The sequence below is a fragment of the Protopterus annectens genome, chromosome 2.part0, assembly GCF_019279795.1.
Source record: "Protopterus annectens isolate FY-2018-M chromosome 2.part0, PAN1.0, whole genome shotgun sequence".
NCBI lineage: Eukaryota > Metazoa > Chordata > Ceratodontiformes > Protopteridae > Protopterus > Protopterus annectens.
Window position 1 is genome coordinate 1,859,632,775 of NC_056728.1, and position 21,150 is coordinate 1,859,653,924.

At 45.3% G+C, this 21,150-nt stretch overlaps 1 protein-coding gene across 2 annotated transcripts in view; it reads right to left on the reverse strand.

Annotated features, from left to right (window-relative positions):
- CDC42 (cell division cycle 42) overlaps positions 1-21,150 on the reverse strand; it is a 648,190-nt gene that overhangs the window by 437,793 nt on the left and 189,247 nt on the right. For both annotated transcript variants that reach the window (XM_044061886.1, XM_044061887.1), the window contains exon 2: positions 6,680-6,828. In XM_044061886.1, the coding sequence (XP_043917821.1) occupies positions 6,680-6,784 (105 nt within the window). In that variant the 5' untranslated portion in view covers positions 6,785-6,828. The remainder of the gene's footprint in view (positions 1-6,679; positions 6,829-21,150) is intronic.

Below are 21,150 nucleotides of genomic sequence, written 5' to 3' on the forward strand. Positions count from 1 at the left end.
CTAGTGGGCGGAATGTCCTTGTGCAGAATTTTTTGAGCTGGTGATTGAGAGGTGATGCGAATAGATCTATCTGAGGCATTCCCATTTCTTGAGATGGTCTTGAAGATGTCCGGTGCAGCTGCCATTCGTGGACATCCGATGTAGTCCTGCTTAACATATCTGCTAGAGAGTTTTCTTTCCTGGTACAAATATTGCCTGTAACTGGATGTTGTAGCTGAGTGCCAGGGTCCACAGTTCCAAAGTCATTCTGCATAGGGGTAGGAATGAGTGCCTCCCTGTTTGTTGATGTACCACATGACTGTGGTGTTGTCTGTCCTTATCATCAACTGGCCTTCCTTGAGAAATGGTCTGAACTTTTGGATTGCCAGTTTTACTGCCAGCATTTCTTTTAGGTTGATGTGCAGGTGAAGTTGATCCTGTGTCCACAATCCTTGCACGCATTTGTCCAGCATATGTGCCCCCCATCCTAGGTCTGAAGCATCTGTTGTGATGGTCTGGCTTGCTTGACCTTTGCGAAAGGGCAGGCCTGGGTTTGACTGGCATGCATGAGCCCACCATAGGAACTCCTGTTTTAAGCATGGTATTAGTGGGATTTCCGCTTCTAGGCTGTGTCTGTGTTGGGACCATAAATTCTTTAGGTACCACTGAAGCTTTCTCATATGTAGTCTGGCAAATGGAACCAAGATTATGCATGATGCCATGAAACCCAAGGCCTGCAGTACCTTTCTTGCTGTTAACTTGTTCAGATTTGTTAGTGCCAAGAAGTAAAGAGGAGTTCTTTTGTTTTTCTGTAGTTAGGAATGCCATTTGTCTTACTGTGTCCAATTCCGCTCCCAGGAAAGTCCTTGTCTGGGATGGTATCAGCCTTGACTTTTGTAAATTGACTGTGTATCCCAGTGCTTGAAGCAAGTAAATGACCCTTTGTAAATCTGTTGTCAGCTTGCTTTTGTTGTCCCCTTGTATCAGACAGTCGTCCAGGTATGGATAAATTTGAATTCCTGTAGTCTGCAATGGCGATTACTGATCCCAGGCATTTTGTGAATACTCTGGCCCGAGTAGATAAGCCAAAGGGCAATGCTGAGAATTGATAGTGCTCTGATCCTGCAAGAAATCTGAGGTATCTTCTGCAGATAGGTCGAATGGGGACGTGCAGGTATGCCTCCTTGAGATCTAGAGTTACCAGCCAACACTCCTTGCCCAGCATGGGAAGAAGTTGCTGTAGGGTCAGCATTTTGAATTTTGGGACAATGATGTAAGTATTTAGGGTAGACAGGTTTAGAATTGGTCTCCAACTTTTTTCCTTTCTTGGAACTAGGAATAGTCTGGAGTAGAACCCCTTTCCTTGCTCTGCTGTTGGCACTTTTCCACAGCTCTCATGTTTGCTAATTCCATTATCTGTTGTAGAGCCTCTGTTTTTTGATTTGGAGGTAGGTTTGGCATTCCTCTTTTGACTGGTAAAGTGTGGAAGTGGAACCGGTAACCTTGATCTATGGTTCGTAAAATTCACTTGTCCTTTGTTATGTGGTGCCAGTTTTTTGAAAATAAGGTTAGCTTTCCGCCTAGAGGAGCTGCTATTTGTTCCCTGGTTGGCGGATTTAGGTTTAAGTCACTGTGGCTGTGTTGATGTAGAGGCAGGTGTTGATTCTGTGCCTCTGTTGTTACCTTGCCACTGTAGTCCTCTGTAGGCACCTCCTCTGGATTGGTTTCTGCCTCTGGAACGTCTATTCCTGCCCCTTTGAGGTCTTGTGGAGTCAGGAAAGGACCAATTTTTGGCAGGCCAGTTCCTGCTAAACTGTCTGGACTGATTTTGCCTTTTCTTCCATTTTCTTCATAACCTGCTGGGCAGGTGTACCAAACAAACTTGATTTATCCATAGGAGCATCAAGCAATTTAGATTTAACATGATCCGGTAAAGCTTGCTCCTTTAGCCATGCATGCCTTCTAATTACTGTGCCAGTCATGGCTGATCTAAATGAAGCCTCCAGTGCATCATAGCCACATTTTAAAGAATGGTTACTAACCTGCTGTATGTTATTTACCATTTCTAATACATAATTCTTATCAAGAGATTCATCAGTGGTTAGCTTTTTAGTTAACTGATCAAGCATAAACTCTTGGTATTGTATCATGTGAAACTGACAATTTAAAGCTCTAGCTGAAAGAGTAGCTGAAGTGTAAACCTTTTTACCCCATCTGTCTAATGACCTTGCTTCCCTTTCAGAAGGAACAGGGTTTTTAGCTATGGTCATGCTACTGCCTTGGGACCCTGGGATATAGTTTCGGGTCTGCAAGAAGGGCCTTGTAGAGGTGGTGATGAGTATCTGGCACCCTGTAAAATCTGTCTGGTTTGGCAGGGGCTGGGGGTAAAGAATCTGGAGCGGAGCAGGCATCATTGAAAGCATCATCCACCACAGAGAGAACAGGAGGGATAGCTAAGGGTCTGTGCTGTGGTAGGTGCAAAAAAGTCCTAAGTCTTTTCCTGGAGTCTGAAAAATCCTGTTGCTGCCATTGGAACTGTTCTCGCATGGCATGCAAGGTTTCCCCAAAGGAGAATTCTTCTGGAGGAAGCAGCTGGAATGGATTCTTCAGCATCAGAATCTTCAAAATTGGAGAAAGGAGCCTCTGGCTGGTCAGTTATGTCTGATTCATCAGCAGAATCATCAGAGGACACTGGCTCAGGGGGCTCTGCCCTAGGTCTCTTTTCTGGCGGCTGAGAGGCCCTGTCTGGGTGAGATTGAGATCCTCTAATTAATGAAATTAAATCTTCTGCCAAGGTAAGCATTTGAGAACTGGCAGAGGGCCTGGTGGAGGGGGGTTTAACAGGCACTGTTTTAGTAGTCTTGGTTGCTTTAGCCCTGGCGAAGGCCTTAATGGACATGGCTGCTGGAGGCCTAGCAGCACCACGTGCTGGGGTAGAGACATCCAAGGGAATGGTGTCTGATAAATCAGTGGAAAGCACCGTAGTGGTTAAAATTTCTGAGGCCGATTCAAGAGTGTTAGCAGGGACCTCAGTTGTAGTGATAGTTTCAGGTGTAGTTTGATCAGTTTTCTCGGTTTCGGCCGAAACCGAGACACCCGCGGTTTGCTTAACCATGGTTTCGGCCGAAACCGCGGACCGCAAGTGTCAGTCTTTTTCTTTGCGTTTTTTGGCAGAACGCGAAGTCGGAGGGTCCGACGGCATAATGTACGCAAAGTCAGAACCGAAAAACTGTTCTGCAAACTCTGACCGACGTCTAAGCGTTCGTCGGTTGAAAGAAGCACCGGACGAACAGGCTGCTACATCGTGGGCTGGGCCTAAACAGTGCAGGCAGTAAGAGTGGAAATCTTTATGAGGTATTTGTTTCCCACAGGTTAAACAATTATTAACTTTTTCTGACATCGGCTGAGGCAAGAAAGAGTCCCCAACGGGGTACTTAGCTTTAGAAGTCTTCGAAGTAGTATTCGGTAGAAGTAATCTCTGGATCCGACCGACCGGCACTTGCGAACAGCTTCTGCTTCGGGCGCCACGCAGCAAGAAAGACTGAAGAAAATGGCGTCGGCTGATGCTTATATACCCGAAGACCAACAGAGATGACGTCGGGTGAAGTGCGACATCAGCCGAAGCCTGACCCGGACTTTGGAATCCGGCCGACTGAAGGGCTGCCTGACGACAGGACAACCCAGTTGTTATGACTGCAGATGCATCCATGAAGGACATCCCTAATCCGAGCTGGTCTTGGGGGACGGGCTGGACGGCTCTTTCTTAGCAGCTGCTGTATTTCTGCGGCCTCCCTGTGATCGGGTAGTACATCGGGGAGGTTCTTGGATTGGGGGACATGGAGAATTGGTATTTTGTACCCTCTGGATATGATGCGTAGCACCCAGCGGTCTGTTGTGATGGACTCCCATGCCGCTAGATGCTTCGAAAAACACCACCCCCCCCCCCGACTGCCTCCAGAGTGGAGCAGCCGGGCATCCCCTCAGGGCTGCTGCGCGGGCCGTTCAGAGAAAGGTTCTCTGGACCCGAAATTTCTCGGAGCCCCTCTGCCCCTAGGGCGACGTCCTCTCTGTCCACCTCTGCCATGGTAGGACTGGTTGTCCTGAGCTGGTTGGGAATGTTGTGATTTTCGGAACCACATCTTCTTCTGACCCTTTTGGTTCCTTGAAAAGGACCGCTGGGGAGCAGAGAAGCGGACTCAGACGGCAGACAACGTCTTCCCGTCCTTCTCGCTCTGGACAAGCGTCTCGAACTGTTTTGCCAAAAAGGGCAGAACCAAAGGGGGGCGTTCGCGAAGGACGCTTTAAAGGGCTCTGTAAAGTCGCAATGACGGAGCCAGGCCTGACGTCTCATGACTAGGCCTGCTCTGCTGGCCCTAGCGGCTCCCTCTGTGGCGTGGGACAATAGCCGCATAGAGGTGTTTGAAATAGATCTCAGAGTGGCCATTCGGGTGGAGTACAATTGTTTATCCTCCTCAGACATGGACTCAGGGGGGATGCAGCGTATTCTTTGATAAGATCCCGCTGCATCCTGATGATGTGTGCCATATAGTTCAGAGACCTTCCTGAGAAGGTCGCTGAACTAAAGACTCGCTTCCCTAAGCGATCCATCAAACGGGACTCTTTGCTCGGTGGATGGACTGAGGGACTCTCCTGAGCCAATTCCCTCTTTGTGGCTGCCGCCGTCAACATGGCATCTACAGGGGGGCCCTTACTCCAATGTGACCGGTCTGAGAGGGGGGCTAAGAATCCTATCCGGTCGCTTGGGTATTGGCTGCACGGTGTCCAGATCCTTCCATGCCCTGGTGGTAATCAGGTCCACCAGGGGATCGGCTGGAGGGGACACCCAGGAGGTAGACTGGCCTGCCTCGAATGCCTCCAGAAACACGGACTCGGAGGAAGACTTGGGGGCAGACCACCCACCTCTGATTCTCAGCATCTCCATGATGTCTCCAAAGGAGACATCCTCAGGGGGTGATCTTGGGGAGCCTTCCCCTTCCTCCAAGTCCGTGTCCTCAGTTAAGGACTCAGGGGAGTCCACGTGCCTCCATTTGCACTTATGCTTGCGGGGAGCTTCCTCGGGGGGACTGTCCGAGGAGGCCTCACCAGCAACATCTTGTTCCAATGGAACTATCTGTGACATCGAAGCAGGCTGTCCCTTTGGCCGGGTGATGGAAGCCTGGCCCAGCAGAGAGGGAGTGCAGGGAGGAGTCGATGCAAGGACCGGAGGTCAGGATGCTCTCAACAGAGCCCTCTCCACAACATTGAATGCCGAGGGAGAGCCGCTCTCCAATGGATCTGAAAGTCGGCTCCCACTCGGATCCGATGAAGGGATCGGAGCCGGCGCCGAGACAGTCGGATCCGAGGGACCAGTGTGCTCCGACCTGGACGGAGCCGAAGGCACACTGAATCCCCCGGATCCAAAGCTCGGACCACGGCTCAGAGAGGTCGGATCCGACAGACTCGAGGGTAGGGTCGGATCCGAAGTACTGTCAATGCCGACCCACCCCCGGCTCCAAGGCTGCTCGGCTCGGAGCGCTCCGAACCCGGGTAGCGGGTCGGAGAAGGAGCAATTGGGTGGAAAAAAAGGTGTCGAGCTCCCCCCCTGAGGGGGGGGGGCAAGAGCACTCCCATCTGCAGCTGGGCCTGGATGAACCTTCGCATCATCCGGTCCAAGTCTGCATCAGATAAACTGAATGTGGATCTCGAAGAGGCCACCGAGGCAGGCCTGGAATGCTGCCTCGATGACCTCGACGGAGATCAGGTTTCCTCCTCTTCGGGCCCCGGGGAGAAAGAAGGGGATCGGAGCCGAGGAGGAGGAGACCTAGAAGCAATGGAGGGAGAAGCCCGCTTAGCTGGCGGGGCCGAAACGGAGGTCTCGGCCCGCCTCTTGTGGTGCTTCTCCCTCAGTTTCTCCCTCCTGGCCTCCCTGTCCTCAGACACTTTAGCGGGAGTTTGAGTCCCGGTCGGAGGCAGGGGGGCAGGAGTGGCAACCATCACAGGCTGTGATGGAGCCACAGGAGTAGCAGAGGTAGCGGAGGCCGAAGCTGAATCCAAGTCCCGCCAGGACCAGCTTTGACCTCCGTTCTTTCAGTGCCCTGGGGTTGAACGCTGCACAGATAGTACAGCCCGAGGTGAGGTGTTCAACCCCAAGGCACCGAACGCACTGAGTGTGGCCATCAGCCGGGGAGAGCTTATGGCCACACTCGGTACATTTAGAAAATATGGCTTTTGGGGCCTCAGCCATTCCCTTTTTTTTTTTTTTTTAACTAAAAGGAATAAAACTACAAACACACACAGGCCCCAAGACACTCACTAACGACCAGCGAAGGGAGGGTATTAATTAAAAAAAAATAGGGAACCTAACTCATACACACTTTAAAAGTATTAATGTAAAATAAAAATTTAAATTCTGAAGAAAATGTAGAAAAAAATGTAACTTTTTTTCACTTATCTGCGGAGCTCTGAAGAGGATCCAGCCATCACAAGCGCGGCAAACTAGATCCGAGGTCATGGAGGGTTAGCAGGGGATTATGGGTGAAGGGAGGGGCTAGGAGCACGGATCCATTAGCTTGAAACAAGTTGCCGGCTCGGATCCGTAACCCACAGGTTGCTGACAAATGAACATTCCTACTTCAGATCTATACTTACAAAAGATGGAAAGGAATAATTGTCAATTATACATATACACACACACACTTACCGTTGGTACATATTCTGAAGGGAACTTGTTTGTTGTGTAGGATATTAACAAGCAGGTTTTACCAACCGCACCATCTCCAACCACAACACACTTTATCGTTTGCATTGTTCAAACGAGTTGGTATCCACTTTTCACTAAAAATCAAGAACCTGGGGAGACAAAATAATGAATTAAAATCGGCAACAAATGTTTAGTGACTGAAAATTTTTAAACTAATTACACTTCAATGACAAATGCAGAAATCAGCTTTTGTTTTTCCAAAGTTAAACTGCTTAAACTTACAGAAGCCTGGAGTGATAAACAAGGAGTTTAAAAATAATCCGAGACTACCAACAAAAAAGTCACAAGCAGTGCATTCCTGGAACCAAAGATGAACCACAAAATGAACCACACACACCGGTAATACAGCTTCCAAAATTCACTGAAACTAAGCCAAATACAGTTAAGTGCTTTCGTCTACACCTGTAGGCATCAGAACCACTGTTAGAAGAAAAAGCATGTTAACATTCAGGAAGTGACATCTCCAGTGTTCCAATTGGGATTTCTTATGAAAAAGGCCACTAAGACTTATAAAATAACTTTAAAGGGTGTTCAGTATTATCAAATAAACCCAGTCGAAGCACAAAATACAAGTACATCCAAAACACACAGATTATAATTTTTATTTAGTGCCGATTGGAGCACTTTGGAGGTGTGCCACTTTCTGAATGCTTCAACTGTTCTGATGTCTACAGATGCAGACGAAAGTGCTTAGCTGTACTTGTGGATTAAAGTTTGTGAATTTTGGAAGCTGTATTACCGGAGTTTATGGTTCAACCCAACACTATTACCTAACTTCACTGTTGCATTGCAATTTAGCCTAGTAAATGCTTATGAACCTATAACCACAAGGGACTTTTTAAGCCTAGTCATATATCCCAAATGTCTTGACAAGCTCTGGTACCCTTGACAAAAGTGTAAGTAGAGGCTTGGGAAGTGAAATATTTACCGCCTGCTGTGTCCATTAGAGACATAGGTGCCAAACCAAGGATGAATTTCCTGTTCCCCATCCAACTGTCCAAGTTGCACTTGAACTGAGTTAGGGAGAACTCCGCTTCACATGGATGGGGAGCCTGTTCCAGAGTAAGGGTGGTCTCCGATACATACCCATCTCTCCAGCAGACCCTATACATCACAGGCAAGGTTCACAGAACGGGTAATTCTGGTGCTTTTTTTTTGTGTGGCTATACAGGTGGTCCAGAGTGGGGTCCGACTGGCTTGTATGCCAAGCAAAGATCTACCCTCAACAACCTGTAGAACAGAATACATGGATAGGTCCTTGAGGCAGTCTGCGTAGGTCATGTTACTTGTGTCCTGTAGTGAGCAACCTCTGTAGGCATTTCAATTGCTTGGTATATACCCAAACTATGCATATCCAAGGGGCATTGTACTTCATTCTTCATATCTAGGACTTTCTTGGACCTAGATGCTATACCTTTGTTTACACTTTGCAGAACAAAATGATTTCCTCACTATAGTAGATATGATGGTAAAAGACTAGACTGGTGTCCCCAAGTCCCTGACTACTGGGGTCAAATCTTGTGCGTTGTCAGTATTAGTTACAATGGACTGATTACTTCCCGAAGGATACCATTATGCATTTCGTTTTAGTCCATTGCTCTGGCATCAGTTGTTTGCCTGCGTCAGCCCTTCCTGGAGCATATTTGTGTTGCTGGGCAATTCAATGTCGGCCCTTCCCTGGAGCATATTTGTGTTTATGGGCAATTCAATGACTGCTGCAAATTTAGTTAACCAGAGGCCACCAACGTTGGTTATGACTTCAGAAAAGTAAATGCCAAAAGAGAGAGTAATCTCAGGAAAGATACCCGAGGGACCCTGCTTGTGACTGGCCTCTTTGTAGAGGTGGATTCCCCACTTTTAAACTTCCTGAGTACCATCTACAAGCCAGCTGGCTATACATTAGTGGGTTACAAAAAGTTTTATTCCAACCTCTTGGAAGTTCAATGCCCAAGTGGGGGACTGTGCCAAATATTTCAGCCAGGTCAAGGTAGATAGTGTGAATCATTTTGCCCTTATCCACTGCTCTGGTGACCTTCTCAAAGAAGGCTACCAGTTTGAGTAGGCATAATCTGCCCTTTTTGTCCAGTGTCTAGGGGTTTCTTATGTCATCACAGATCATTTTCATGGTTAGTCTTGTATGCAAAGCCACCAAAGAATTGAGAGACTGATGGGCCTGTAGTTTCCAGGGTCTGCAGATGGCCCACCTTTGTGAAGATGAATGACTGTTGCTGTTCCCCATTCGTGAGGCACAAAGCCCGTTTGCAGACTACGGTTAAATAGCAATGCCAGAGGGCCTGACTGACCATGTTTCATGCTATTTAGAAGGAATCCTACGATACAATTTGGGCCCATTGATGCAGTCTTCTTGGCCTTAAGACAGCATAGCGACCAGTTCCCTAGCGATGGCAGGGGGGTTTACTTTTGATGGTATTTCCTGAGTTAAGATTGATGGGGGGAGAGGGATTAAGTTGGATACGACTGTCAGCCAGTAGGTTTGCTATATATTCTGGCTTATATAGGTGGCTCCATTGACAATGAACTCTGCAACCAACTATATTTCCTTTGAGGTTGTGGACATAGCTAAAGAATGCCTTGTGGTTGTCCTTTGGCTGGAAGGTCAAATTTACCTCCGATTTGGCTTGGGTAGACTTTGTCCTCAAGAGTTGTTTAGTTTGAGGACAGTGCTTTTATCCTGCTGGATACTGCAACTCCTAATTTTTGCCATGTATTTTCTTCCTTCTGTTACACAGCCTTTTGATACTGTAATTCCACCAAGATGGCTTTTTTTTTTTTTTGAGTGACTTTTGTACTTTTTCCTGGTGGGTACAGCTGCCTCTATGCAGCTATTAAACATGCTTGTTTAGGGTTAATGTGAACAGTTCTGCATCAGCAGCAGTATTTCTCGGTTTCTAGGGGGGGTGGCTGAAATTTTGCCAGTTATCGCTTAATAGTAGGAACCTAGCCTCAGAGTAGTTAATTATTCCAGGGTTAACTGGGGATACAGGTTTTACTTCTACTTGAGAAGGAAACCGTTTTATGGTCTGCCCTTACCAGAGAAGACACTACACTAGGGTGTATGCAACACACATTAGGGAGGACCACATCCAGTATGGTAGCACTCCTGGTTGGTGTACAGACCATCTAATCCAGGAAGTTTGTAGTTACAAAATCCAGGAATCTATGTGCCTAAACATCTGGTGTCATACAAGTCTGTTGATAGTGGGAAAATTAAAAGTAGCCCATGAATAAGAGAAAGTTTAATGGAGAGTGTTTCCAATACGTTTAAAATGCATGGTGTGGGTTTCCTGGACCATAGAGGGAGCCTTTACAGTTTCTACATCAATAGTGGTTTGAATGTGGAGAAGCTAAAGTCCTGTTTGACTAGCCTTTAGGCACAGTGTAAAACCAAGAGACATCCACCTTTAGTCCCAGTATGCATAGCAGCTGGTCTGAAAGTGTGGAAGACATTATAAATCTTGCACTATCGGTGTGAGCTCCATGGCTTTAAACCATGTCTCAGTGGCCGCACAATGAGCATTCTCTACGGTGAAGAAAGCTTCTAGGGAGTGGATTTTTTTTTTACTCCTAGCACCGATCAGCAATACCTTTAAATTTTCTTTGCTTTGATTTGCGATGTTAGAAGTACTTTCAGTTTGGCATTACCTAAAACAGGCACCATGGGGGAGGACAATGTTTTAGTTCATATTTGAAAGCCTAGAGAGAGAAGACCACCCACAGCAAATTAGTGTGTCTGTTGACCACCTCCTTCCATGTGGCATGCTGACAAACACTGCACCCTCTATTGTGGCATCCTATGAGAAGCTGCTCAGTTCTTGGCTCATACCAGTCTGGGACAAGCATTCCAAGAGCTCCATGATGCATCTCTTCATGTAGTCTAGGAAGGTACATCTTGGGTCATTTACACCCACATGGGACTATGAACCACAAGTACCAGTATGACTCACTTAATGACCTGACTGCATACCTAAATGCCTGATCCTGGCCCCCAATAAGCAACTAACCGTGACTTTCTCCTTACTCAGCCTGGTGAGAGGGACATTAGTGTCTCATAAGGGAGTCTCCAATGACTAGAATGTTGGATTCTGTGGTGGCTTGCCTTATGGGCTTAGAAGTAGAGGCTCCATGAAATGTGGTTGTATGTGTCGATTCTTGTGTTTTGAAAGAGTGCATTCGGGGTTGCAGAGTATGTTTGTGTGTGTGCACTTCATCCAAGTAATCTTTGGGGTTTAGGAAGGTTACATTTAAGTATATGCTGCCTCAGCATATGTGGGTCTGTGTGTCCGCTGTGAATTGTGTGACAGGTGGAGTGCGTCTACTAACAAGCTTGTTTAAAGTAGGAGTGCTTTAATGCGGGAGCTTTGCCTCCAGTGACAATGTGTAAATATATCACCTACCATATCAGTTTGAGAATTAACTGGTTTGTCACTAAACATGAAAATTTCTACACTGCCTCAGGATGGCCATATCCACCAAGCTGGTAACTGTGGATAGTGGGAAACTGCGAAAATCAATGACTACAATACAATCACCATAGCTGCACTCTAAATACCCTCTGTGGATAATATTATCCTGGCTTTCTAAAATATTCGCCTAATGAAACTACAGTACTGGGAGACCTCAACATTAATTGGCTACCCTCTCCTCGGATAGTTGGGAGAACCTAATCTCGACTCCCGCTCATACTCTCTTCTTGACTGGATACTAGTCTCTAATCCTCAATAGTACTTCCCAGAAATACTGCACGATTTGTTGATCATAGCCCAAAGTTCATATTCTCCTCACACTATACTAGACCACAAAAGTTCACTGAATGTCACAAACACTCCAATTTCCATTCTGACATCTTCAATAAACCATATCTCAGCCGTAAACTGGTCCTTCCTTAAAGCATTTACCTCTAAACGATACAGTACTTAAATTCTATATTCCTTATCAACTCCCTTGCCCCCTTACTTACACAGAAAGTCAAATCAATCATACCCCATTGGCTTACTCTCACTACTTGTAACTGAATGCAAAAAACAAGACAAGGCTTGCAGAATCTGGTCCAAAATAAAACGCCTCCCACCTGCAGCACTTCACAGAGCTATGCAACCTTAGTAAAAAATATATTTTCAATGACAAGAAAAAAAATAAGTCTTCCATCCTCTCACTGTCCAGCACTCTAACCAAATTCTGCACCCAAGTAACCCCTCATCTCCCAATCCATGTTCTAACACTCCAAGAAATGGCCTCAAAGTTTATTTCTTACTTCACTGACACCATCGGCAAACCACCACTCCAAACTGACTCAAGCACCAACACCTCTCCTCCCACATCCCCCAATTCCTTTTAGGACTTCTCTGAAAACAGTACCTACAGACTATATTAAATCCTTGCTTCATAACCCCTGCTCCTCTTCTGTTGATAATCTACCTCCACTCTTTCTTCAGAAGCAGTGAATCAAATACCGCTCTACAACATCTCCTGCCCTACCTGTCAAGATAGCCATATCTCGGTGATCTATTATTGGCCCATTACAGTTTAATATCTTTACAAAACCAACTGTTTACATCCTGTCCTCAGTCATTACTTAAGCAATACGCAGATTCATCACCATGACAGACTCCCTCCATGAAGTAAACACTATCGCACAAAAATCCTTCTCAATTAAAAGCTGGCTCACTAAGAGTCAGCTGACTCTGAATCTTAAAAACTGAACAGTTTTATATTCCCAAAACTATGAACCATCAAAATCTTCCTTCACAATCTCTTCCTTTAACACTCCTCAGCTGAGCCTCGCACCAAGCTTCTGGGGGTCGTCAGATGAACTAAAATTTGACATGCACGTTTTCAACATTAAGAAAACCCAACAAAAACTTGCACTTCCCTATAAAAAGTTCCATCTAACAAAGGAAAAAAAAAATCAAAATCAGACCTACTACTCACCACTGTCTTGCTCTGAAAAGTCTAAAATGGTTAGAATTTTCTCATCCACCATTTCTCTCAGCTTAAGATCATGCATGCTGTATGGTACCTACCCTCCTCCTGTCCTGACACTGCCTCACTTGTCTCCCTCTACACCCTTCTTAGGTCTCTCCAAAGCTCCAACCAAAACCTCCTCCAAATCTACAAAACCAAATCGGGACAAAACCTAAACAGATACTACCTTGTCCACACTTGGAATAAAACTTTCGTTGGATATTACAATCTCCCAAAAATTGAAAACTGCTTCAAAAATGTTCTAAACAGCACATGGATCTCTCTCTAATAACCCTCCTTGACTGTGCCACCTGCTACTCTTCTCTCGCCTACTAGTGTAACCTACATTTTCTTAGATCTTAAGTTATCTACAACTCTTATAATTTGAAAGTTATTCCTTCTATATTTGATCCTGTATTAGTGACTTATTGCTTTGATTCACAGGTGTAAGTTTTATACAATTTCTGATGTGTAAATGTTTATTATGTAATCTTTTTACAATCATACTGTATCCGATTCTACTATTATGTTTGTACTTCATGCATGGAGCTTTTCTCCCCAAGCTTCCTCTGAAAAAGGGCTTCGGCTCAGTCGGACTAACAGTCAACAAATGTCAAATATCTAAGACAACAGACTCAGACTATATTCTTACTCCAACTGTCTAAAGTAATGCCAGGAGTATCCGGTTTGCAACTCTGGGGGCAGTGCTTGTCCAGTGTGCAACCAGGTATGGGTGACATTTCAATGGTGCTTTTACAGGAAAAATGTAAACTCAAGGTGTCTTGCAGTGCACTGTACAGCCACAAAACTTGAGAGGAAACCATTAAGCAGAACCTCATGATTTATGGATATAGTATTTAGACAGATTTTGCAGTTAGTAGCACATCAAGCACTATTTGTAGAAAAAAAATTAGTCAAGAATGATGGTAAGAGGGGAGTCACCTGAATAGCTACTGCCTACTATTAGGTGCTGGTGTCAGCTTCACTCTGCTGTGGTACAAGGCTCCTTTGCTGCTTCTCTCATCAGAAACAAAAAACAAAAAAAAAAAAAAAAAAAAAAAGAGCACAAATACCTATATGACTGTGATGCACAGTCTTGTCCCCAGATGATGCAAGGGTATGTAGGCTTTTCTGGTAGATGTCTTGAATAGCAACCAGAAAACTCAGGTCAAGCACAGACACTTCGCAACCAGAAATGAGTCAGGAATCTATACATGCTGCTGCTTCTCTCACCTGGAGCAAAATACAAGCACAAATTCCAAACTGGAACCTATGAGGCAGTTATTAGGCTTTCTGGCGAGCAACAGTCCCCAGGAAATGTTCCTATGCTTCTCTCAACAGAAGAGAAACATAAGCACCAACTCAGAGGACTAGAGAGAGAGAGAGAGAGAGAGAGAGAGAGAGAGACAGAGAGACAGAGAGAGAGAGAGAGACAGAGAGAGAGACAGAGAGACAGAGAATGTGGGCTCACCAGTAACTGGAGTGGGTGTTGCAGATTTTACAGGCAAGATGGAAAATGGGTCAATACCCCAATAGCTACAGTACACCTTAAGCAGATATGAAAGAGTGGGTAAAGTTAAGCTTTAGACAGACTGGAAGGGGTAGGCACTTTGTACTTCTGGTTCTATGGAATACAGTGGGATTGCCAATGTGCTTGCTCATTATCCAATGAAAGAGGGAAGGAGATCCATGTTCAATGGAATACAGTGGGATTGCCAATGTGCTTGCTCATTAGCCAATGAAAGAGGGAAGGAGATGCTTGTTAAAACATTAAGGAGCATACAACTAGAAAGACCGTCTTTTGGCTTTTCCCGGTTAGGGGTCGCCCAGCGGATCACCTGTCCGCTCATGATTGGCAGTGGAGTTTTACAGTGTAGAGCTGCCAGCCCGGGGCCCAACCTTCCACAGAAGGCAAACACACTCGCACCTAGGGCCAATTTAGAGTGTCCAATGCACCTACTGCATGTCTTTGGGATGTGGGAGGAAACCGGAGCACCCGGAGGAAACCCATGCAACCACAGGGAGGACATGCAGACTCCGCATAGAAGGCACCCCAGCCGAGAATTGAACCAGAGAACCTCTTGCTGTGAGGAGGCAACACTAACCGCTGCACCACCGTGGCCGCCCATACAACTAGAAAGATAGTCTGAGTTTAAAACAGCAGCAGGGTGAGGAAAAACTCAAGAGACACTACTATGGTCTTTCCTACTTTAGATATGCAATTAAAAGCAGAATAAAAGTAACAGTAAAGAAAATGAACCACAATCTACAAAATGGAAGGTGGCAATAAAGCAACACACAATACAAAAAAGCAAAACCAAACTAACCTTCCCCCCCCCACAGCAAGTTATGGCAGAATCAGGGTGAGCTTTTCTCCATTTTAGAATTACCTTTGCATTCAGACCCCCATCATGCAATAGAGAATTTTGCACCAGACTTCACCACAACCTCCAAAAGTAAATTTGGAAGGAGACAAACACCTGGCAGACATTACTTCCAGAAAACTCTGCCTACATACATCTACCCATCTGAACATTACAGGTTAGAAAAACAGCATTTCTGGAGGCAGTGGTAAATGTAGACAGTCTCCCTCAGAACACACTAAAAACTGTGACCAGTCCCCTTTACAAAAAAAAAAAAAGTTGAAAAGTTCTATAAACAAAAGGGTACAATGCAAGCACAATGACCTGCATAGATACTGGTCGCCCTTTCTTGCCTTCATAGATAAAAATAGCCATTAAACTTTTCTGAAAGATTTAGTTCTGATAAAATACCATGCGTTGCCTGCACAAAACCATACTATGAAGAACCTTCTTCCCTGAGTTTTAGGTTCTGAAGAGAAAATATGGAAGTGGATGGCTTAGCTTCTCCAAAGCCATTTTGAGCATAGAAAAAGATTTGTTCTTAAAGAAAGCGTATTTAAGGAACAGCAAATAGCGCTGACACCAAAACAGCTTGCAACTCAAGATACTCTTGCAGATGTCCAAGCAAATCAGTGACATTTTCCTAGTAAAAAATCATAAGCTCATCTGAACCAGTGCATCAAGCTGAAGTTAATTTTTCAAAACAGATCCCAAAATATACTACCCGTTTTCTAGGTAGGTGTAATGTAAAATGCCAACAGCTAGGCAGACTTGCTGAAAGCGATCATCTCATATTCCTCTGTCAAGGTTAATGCAGAAATACGTCAAACCCAGCGGCACAGAAACCCTGAATGGGCCCTGGTCCTCAGCGGGGCTGTAACTAGCAAAACCTTTTCAATTTACCAACGAGGAGGCAAAGAAGTGTATGTAACCAAGAAATCTTAACACCTACTCATGCCCTCAGAAAATGGCACCCAATGATCAACAAATACAGGCAGCTGTAGTATCGGGATGGGATGCAAACACCTAGTCTTGTGCAAATTATATCCATTATATGATGGAGCTTGGAAAAATGACCAACTTCCTGAATAATTTCCTTCGTCTGAAGTTGCAGGAGCACCAAAAAAACCTCCTTATCCAAAGGTGGTGCTAAAATTTCAGACTTGACATTCAGAAAACTGGTGTATATACCCAAGCAAAACCTTCTTGTAACAGAAGCAAAAAATGCTGCCCAGAACAGATTCAGCACAGTCACAGCATAATATTCAACTACCAGGAAAACTCTACCAATTCAAAAGCCAAAAGAAACCAGGGCATTGTTTCAACATAAGCCGGACAATTCAGAATTCTAAAGGCTCAAGTGGCAGAAAAATAAATGCGCTTCCCAAACCTGTCAACAGCTTTCCCATCCTAGACAGAGGGAGAGGGATTAGCACTAAAGATTTTTATTGCAGCAGGATGACAAACAGCTGCAGGATCAGATCTGGGATAAGAAAAAAAGAAAAAAGATTTACCATAACTTTCCATCTGCATTTGTTGCTCTTCATTTGTCTTCAACCTGTGGGACACAGATCCAGGACAGATCAGACTGCCGGATTTCTCTAGCATCAGATCAAAGCTCCACGCTCCTATCCTACCCATAATGCCATCTCCATCCTCCCTTCAGAGTTTGATGCCAAACACAGCATTCCAACCTGAAAATGCCTTACCCCTTGGCACAAATAACCCGGACAGCATCATAAGAAATGATCAGTTATACAGTTATACCAAAGAAAGGGCCATGTCTTTTCCAGCCAGACCACCACACAGCCCACATAAAGCAGAGGGAAGGAGGGAGGGACGGCTGAAGACAAATGAAAAGCAACAACTCAGATGGACCATTATGGCAACTACACTATCTGAAATGGTCATTTGCTCTTCAACCTGTGGAACAGAGTCCCCAGCTACCAAACACCTGGGAGACACTCATGGAAGGGTATTCAGTAACACGTTTGAGTCAAAGGATGCCCTCCTACTGGAGAGAAGATCCAACTTGTAATGGGAGGTGAAAGTAAGTGAAGATGTCCAGGTAGCCACAGAGCAAGTGTTATCCAAGGAAAATCTGGCAGATGAAGTAGCCACAGAATGCGCCTTAACTTGACTTGGCAGAGACCATCCTTTGGTTGATTACACCAAGAGTTGTTGGTGTCTTTCGGCTTTTCCCGGTTAGGGGTCGCCACAGCGGAACTCCGGTCTGCTAAGGATTGGCAGTAGATTTTTACGTGCCGAGTTGCGGGCCCAGAGGCACAACCTTCAACGAAGGTACGCCCATTCACGCATGAATACGCCAAGAGTACACACTGAAAAACAAGCAATGGTGACCTTTGATACAGGTTTCCCTAAAAAAGGGCTTAAGAGTAGGAAATGAAAAGTTGATCGGACTCGCAAAGGCCTTTGTTCTGTGCAAGTAAAAGCGTAATTGTCTATGGACATCCAGCAGGTGCAATTTATACTCTCCCTTATTCTGCAAGTTCAGAAAGAAGTCAGGGAGATTGATTCTGAGACCACTTTCTGCAGAAAGGAAGGATTAGTGCGTAAAGATACCCTGTCTTTATGAAGATCATGTAAGGAGGCTTAAAATTGATAGGGCCTGAGGCTCAGACACTCTTACCTGAAGTAAGAGCAATCAGGAAGGCTGTCTTCCAAGACAGGAAAGTACAGTGCTACATCTACATTTATGGTAGGTACAAAACTGTACTATGTTCATCGTGTTACCCTGCTGCAGTCATCACACTTGGGTTGAATCCCAAAGTTAGGGATGGGTGGTGGAGTTAAACTGGGGTAGAAGAAGCTAGTAGGCCCTGCAAAACTGCAGTGGCAAAACCAGCTCTAGTCTTAGAATATAGAGGTAAGTGATAGTGTTTGGTGAAGGTGTGCACTGAACTCCAAGTTGCAGCTTCCAGAATATCCTTGGTTGGCACTCCACTGAGAAAGGCTGCTGATGTAGCTGTAGCCCTGGTGGAGTGGGACCTAATGTTAGCAGGTAACGAGTGTAGCAGAAACGTATGCAATGCCCTATCCATTTGGAAATGGTCCGTTTTGAGATGGCTTTTCCTTGTGATCCTGCAGTATAGGCTACAAAGGGCTGGTCAGATTTTCTGAAAGCCTTAGTTTTATCCAAGTAGTAACGTAATTGCCTGTGAATGTCCAAAGAGTGCAGGAGTCTCTCCTTTGTTCTGGGGATTTGGGAAAAAGGTGGGCAAAGGAATGGTTTGGTTTAGGGCCACACTGGATACCACCTTTGGCATAAAGGAAGGGTTAGTTTGTAGAAAGAATCTGTCTTGATGAAAAATGAGGAAAGGCTCCACTACCATTAGTGCCTGTAGCTCTGAAACTCTTCTAGCGGAGGTTATTGCTAGTAGCAGGGCAGTTTTCCATGAAAGAAATTTTAAATCAGCTGAAAAAGCTGGTTCAAAGGGAGGCAGTGTAAGCTTTTCCAGAACAAAGTTGAGATCCCAAGTAGGTGTTGGTGCTCTCCTGGGCGGTCTTATGTTCTTAGCCCCTCTGAGGTACTGTCTTAGGAGTGGATGTGAGAATAAAGGAGGATCCGAGTTGTAATGAGCTGAAATTGCTGAGGCGTGGATCTTAATAGATGAAAAGGAAAGTCCTTTGTGCAACATCTCAGTTAAATATTGTAGAATCTGAGGAATGTTTGGATCAAGGGGATTTTGGCCTTTAGCCTGGTTCCAGGCGCAAAATCTTTTCCATTTGTCTGAACAGGTTTTCCGGGTGCTGGGCCTCATGGCCTCCAGAATGACATCCATAACAGCTTTGGATAGAGGTGTTGGCTGGTTGTTTAGGTAATTTGCCATGCAGCCAGGTTTAAAGTCTTGAGCTGGCTGCGTAGAATCTGATAGTCTTCGCTGGGTGAGCAGGTGAGGAATTTGTGGTAAAATCCATGGTGGGCCGTGGGCCATGTTCCTTAGAATTGAATACCAATGCTGGCGTGGCCAGTTTGGTGCAATGAGTATCATTTGTGGCCTCTGTACTCTGACTTTCAGCAGTACCTTTGCTAGAAGAGGCAGTGGAGGAAAGGCATACACTGTTGATGTTTTCCAACTGAATGAGAGGGCGTCCACTTTCCAAGCTTGTGGATGGAATGTCCTTGTGCAAAATTTTTGAAGTTGGCAGTTTTGGGGGCTGGCAAACAGATCTATGTCTGGGCGTCCACATTTTTGAGCCATCATTGCAAATACTTGTGGATCTAGTTTCCACTCGTGTGGATCCATGATATTTCTGGTTAGGTCGTCTGCCAATGTGTTTCTCTTTCCTGGCAGGAATTGTGCTTGTAATTGAACCTGGTAAGTCAGTGCTGTGTTCCACAAGGTCATTGCTTGCCTGCATAGAGAAGGGATGTGTGCCCCCATGCTTATGTACCACATTACTGTGGTATTGTCCGTCTATTATTAGTTGTCCTGGGTGTAAGAGGTCCTTGAAAGCGGTTAGGGCATTCTGTACTGTTGGCATTTCTTTTTGATTGATATGCAGATGCCTTTGATCTGTAGTCCATTTGCCCTGAATGCACTGTCCTGCCATGTGTGTTCCCCAGGCATAGTCTGATGCATCTGTTGCCATAGTTTGCCTGGCTGTGGGTAAGGTGAAAGGCTGACCCTTGGTGAGGTGACATGCTTGTGCCCACCACAGAAACTCCTGCTGAAGGCAGGGAATGAGTGGTATTCATTGTATCCAAGCTGTGGCTGTGCCGAGTCCATACGCTTTTCAGGTACCGTTGTAATTTCCTCATATGCAGTTTTGCAAATGGTATTAGTATGCAAGATGCCATGAATCCCAAGACCTGCAGAATTTTTCTTGCAGGGAGTTGGGTCTTTGTTGCCATTATTTTGAAATATTGAGTCAGCTGTTGTTGCTTGTCTGGCGTGAGATAAGCCATCTGGGCCGTTGTATTCAAGCTGGCACCCAAGAATATTATGTTTTGTGAGGGCACTAGTTTTGATTTCTTTTCGTTTACTGTGTACCCTAGGCAACTTAGGTGTTTGACAAATGCCAGATGTTTTAAAAGAATGTCCTTGCTTTCTGCTTGAATAAGGCAGTCCAGGTATGGGTATATTTATTTGAATTCCTCTTTGTCTGCAGTATGCAATTACTGGAGCCAGGCATTTTGTGAAGACCCTGGGCGCAGTAGATAAGCCAAAGGGCAGTACAGAGAATTAATAATGCGTTGAACCTGCAATGAAGCGGAGGTATCTTCTGCAATTTTATCTGATAGGGACATGCAGGTATGCCTCCTTGAGGTCAAACGTTACTAGCCAAGCATTCTTGCCCAGCATGGGAAGAAGCTGCTGTAGTGTTAGCATCTTGAATTTTGGTACTTGCAGATAGGTGCTCAGAATTGAAAGATCCAGAATGGGTCTCCATGCTTTGTCTTTTCTTGGGACTAGAAAGAGTCTTGAGTAAAATCCTTGTCCTTGCTCCTGTGTAGGTACCTGTTGAATGGCTCTCATGTCCATGAGAGCTGTAATTTGTTTTTGTGCCTCTGCCCATTGATTTGGTGGCAGGTTTGGCATTCCTTTTATCCTTGGCAAGGCATGAAAGTGGAATCTGTATCCTTGTGAGACAACGTTTAGGACCCATTTGTCTTTTGTGATGATGTGCCAGTTGTCTGCAGAAAATGCTAATTTTCCTCCCAAGGGAGCTGCCAGGAGAGAGATTTGCTTGGTAATTTGAGGATTGAGTCATTGTGTTGGTCTTCTGCTTGCTTGGGGCCTGTCTTCTCCTTTCTGGGTAGCAGTACCCCATTGGCGAGATTTGTAAGGGCCTTGTGACTGACCTCTGCCCCTTGGGCGTCTGTATTTGCCCCTCTGTGATCTGTCAGAAGCTGGAAAGGACCAGTTTTTTGCTGGCCAGTTTCTGCTGAAACAAGGGGTTGTACCTGTAAAAAAAAAAAAAATCCTTGACCGGCTGCATAGACACTGCCTTATCCTCCATTTTCTTTAAAACCTCTTCTGCTTTGACACCAAATACATCCTGCTGTAAAGGTGCATCCAATAATTTTGCGATCAGGTAGGG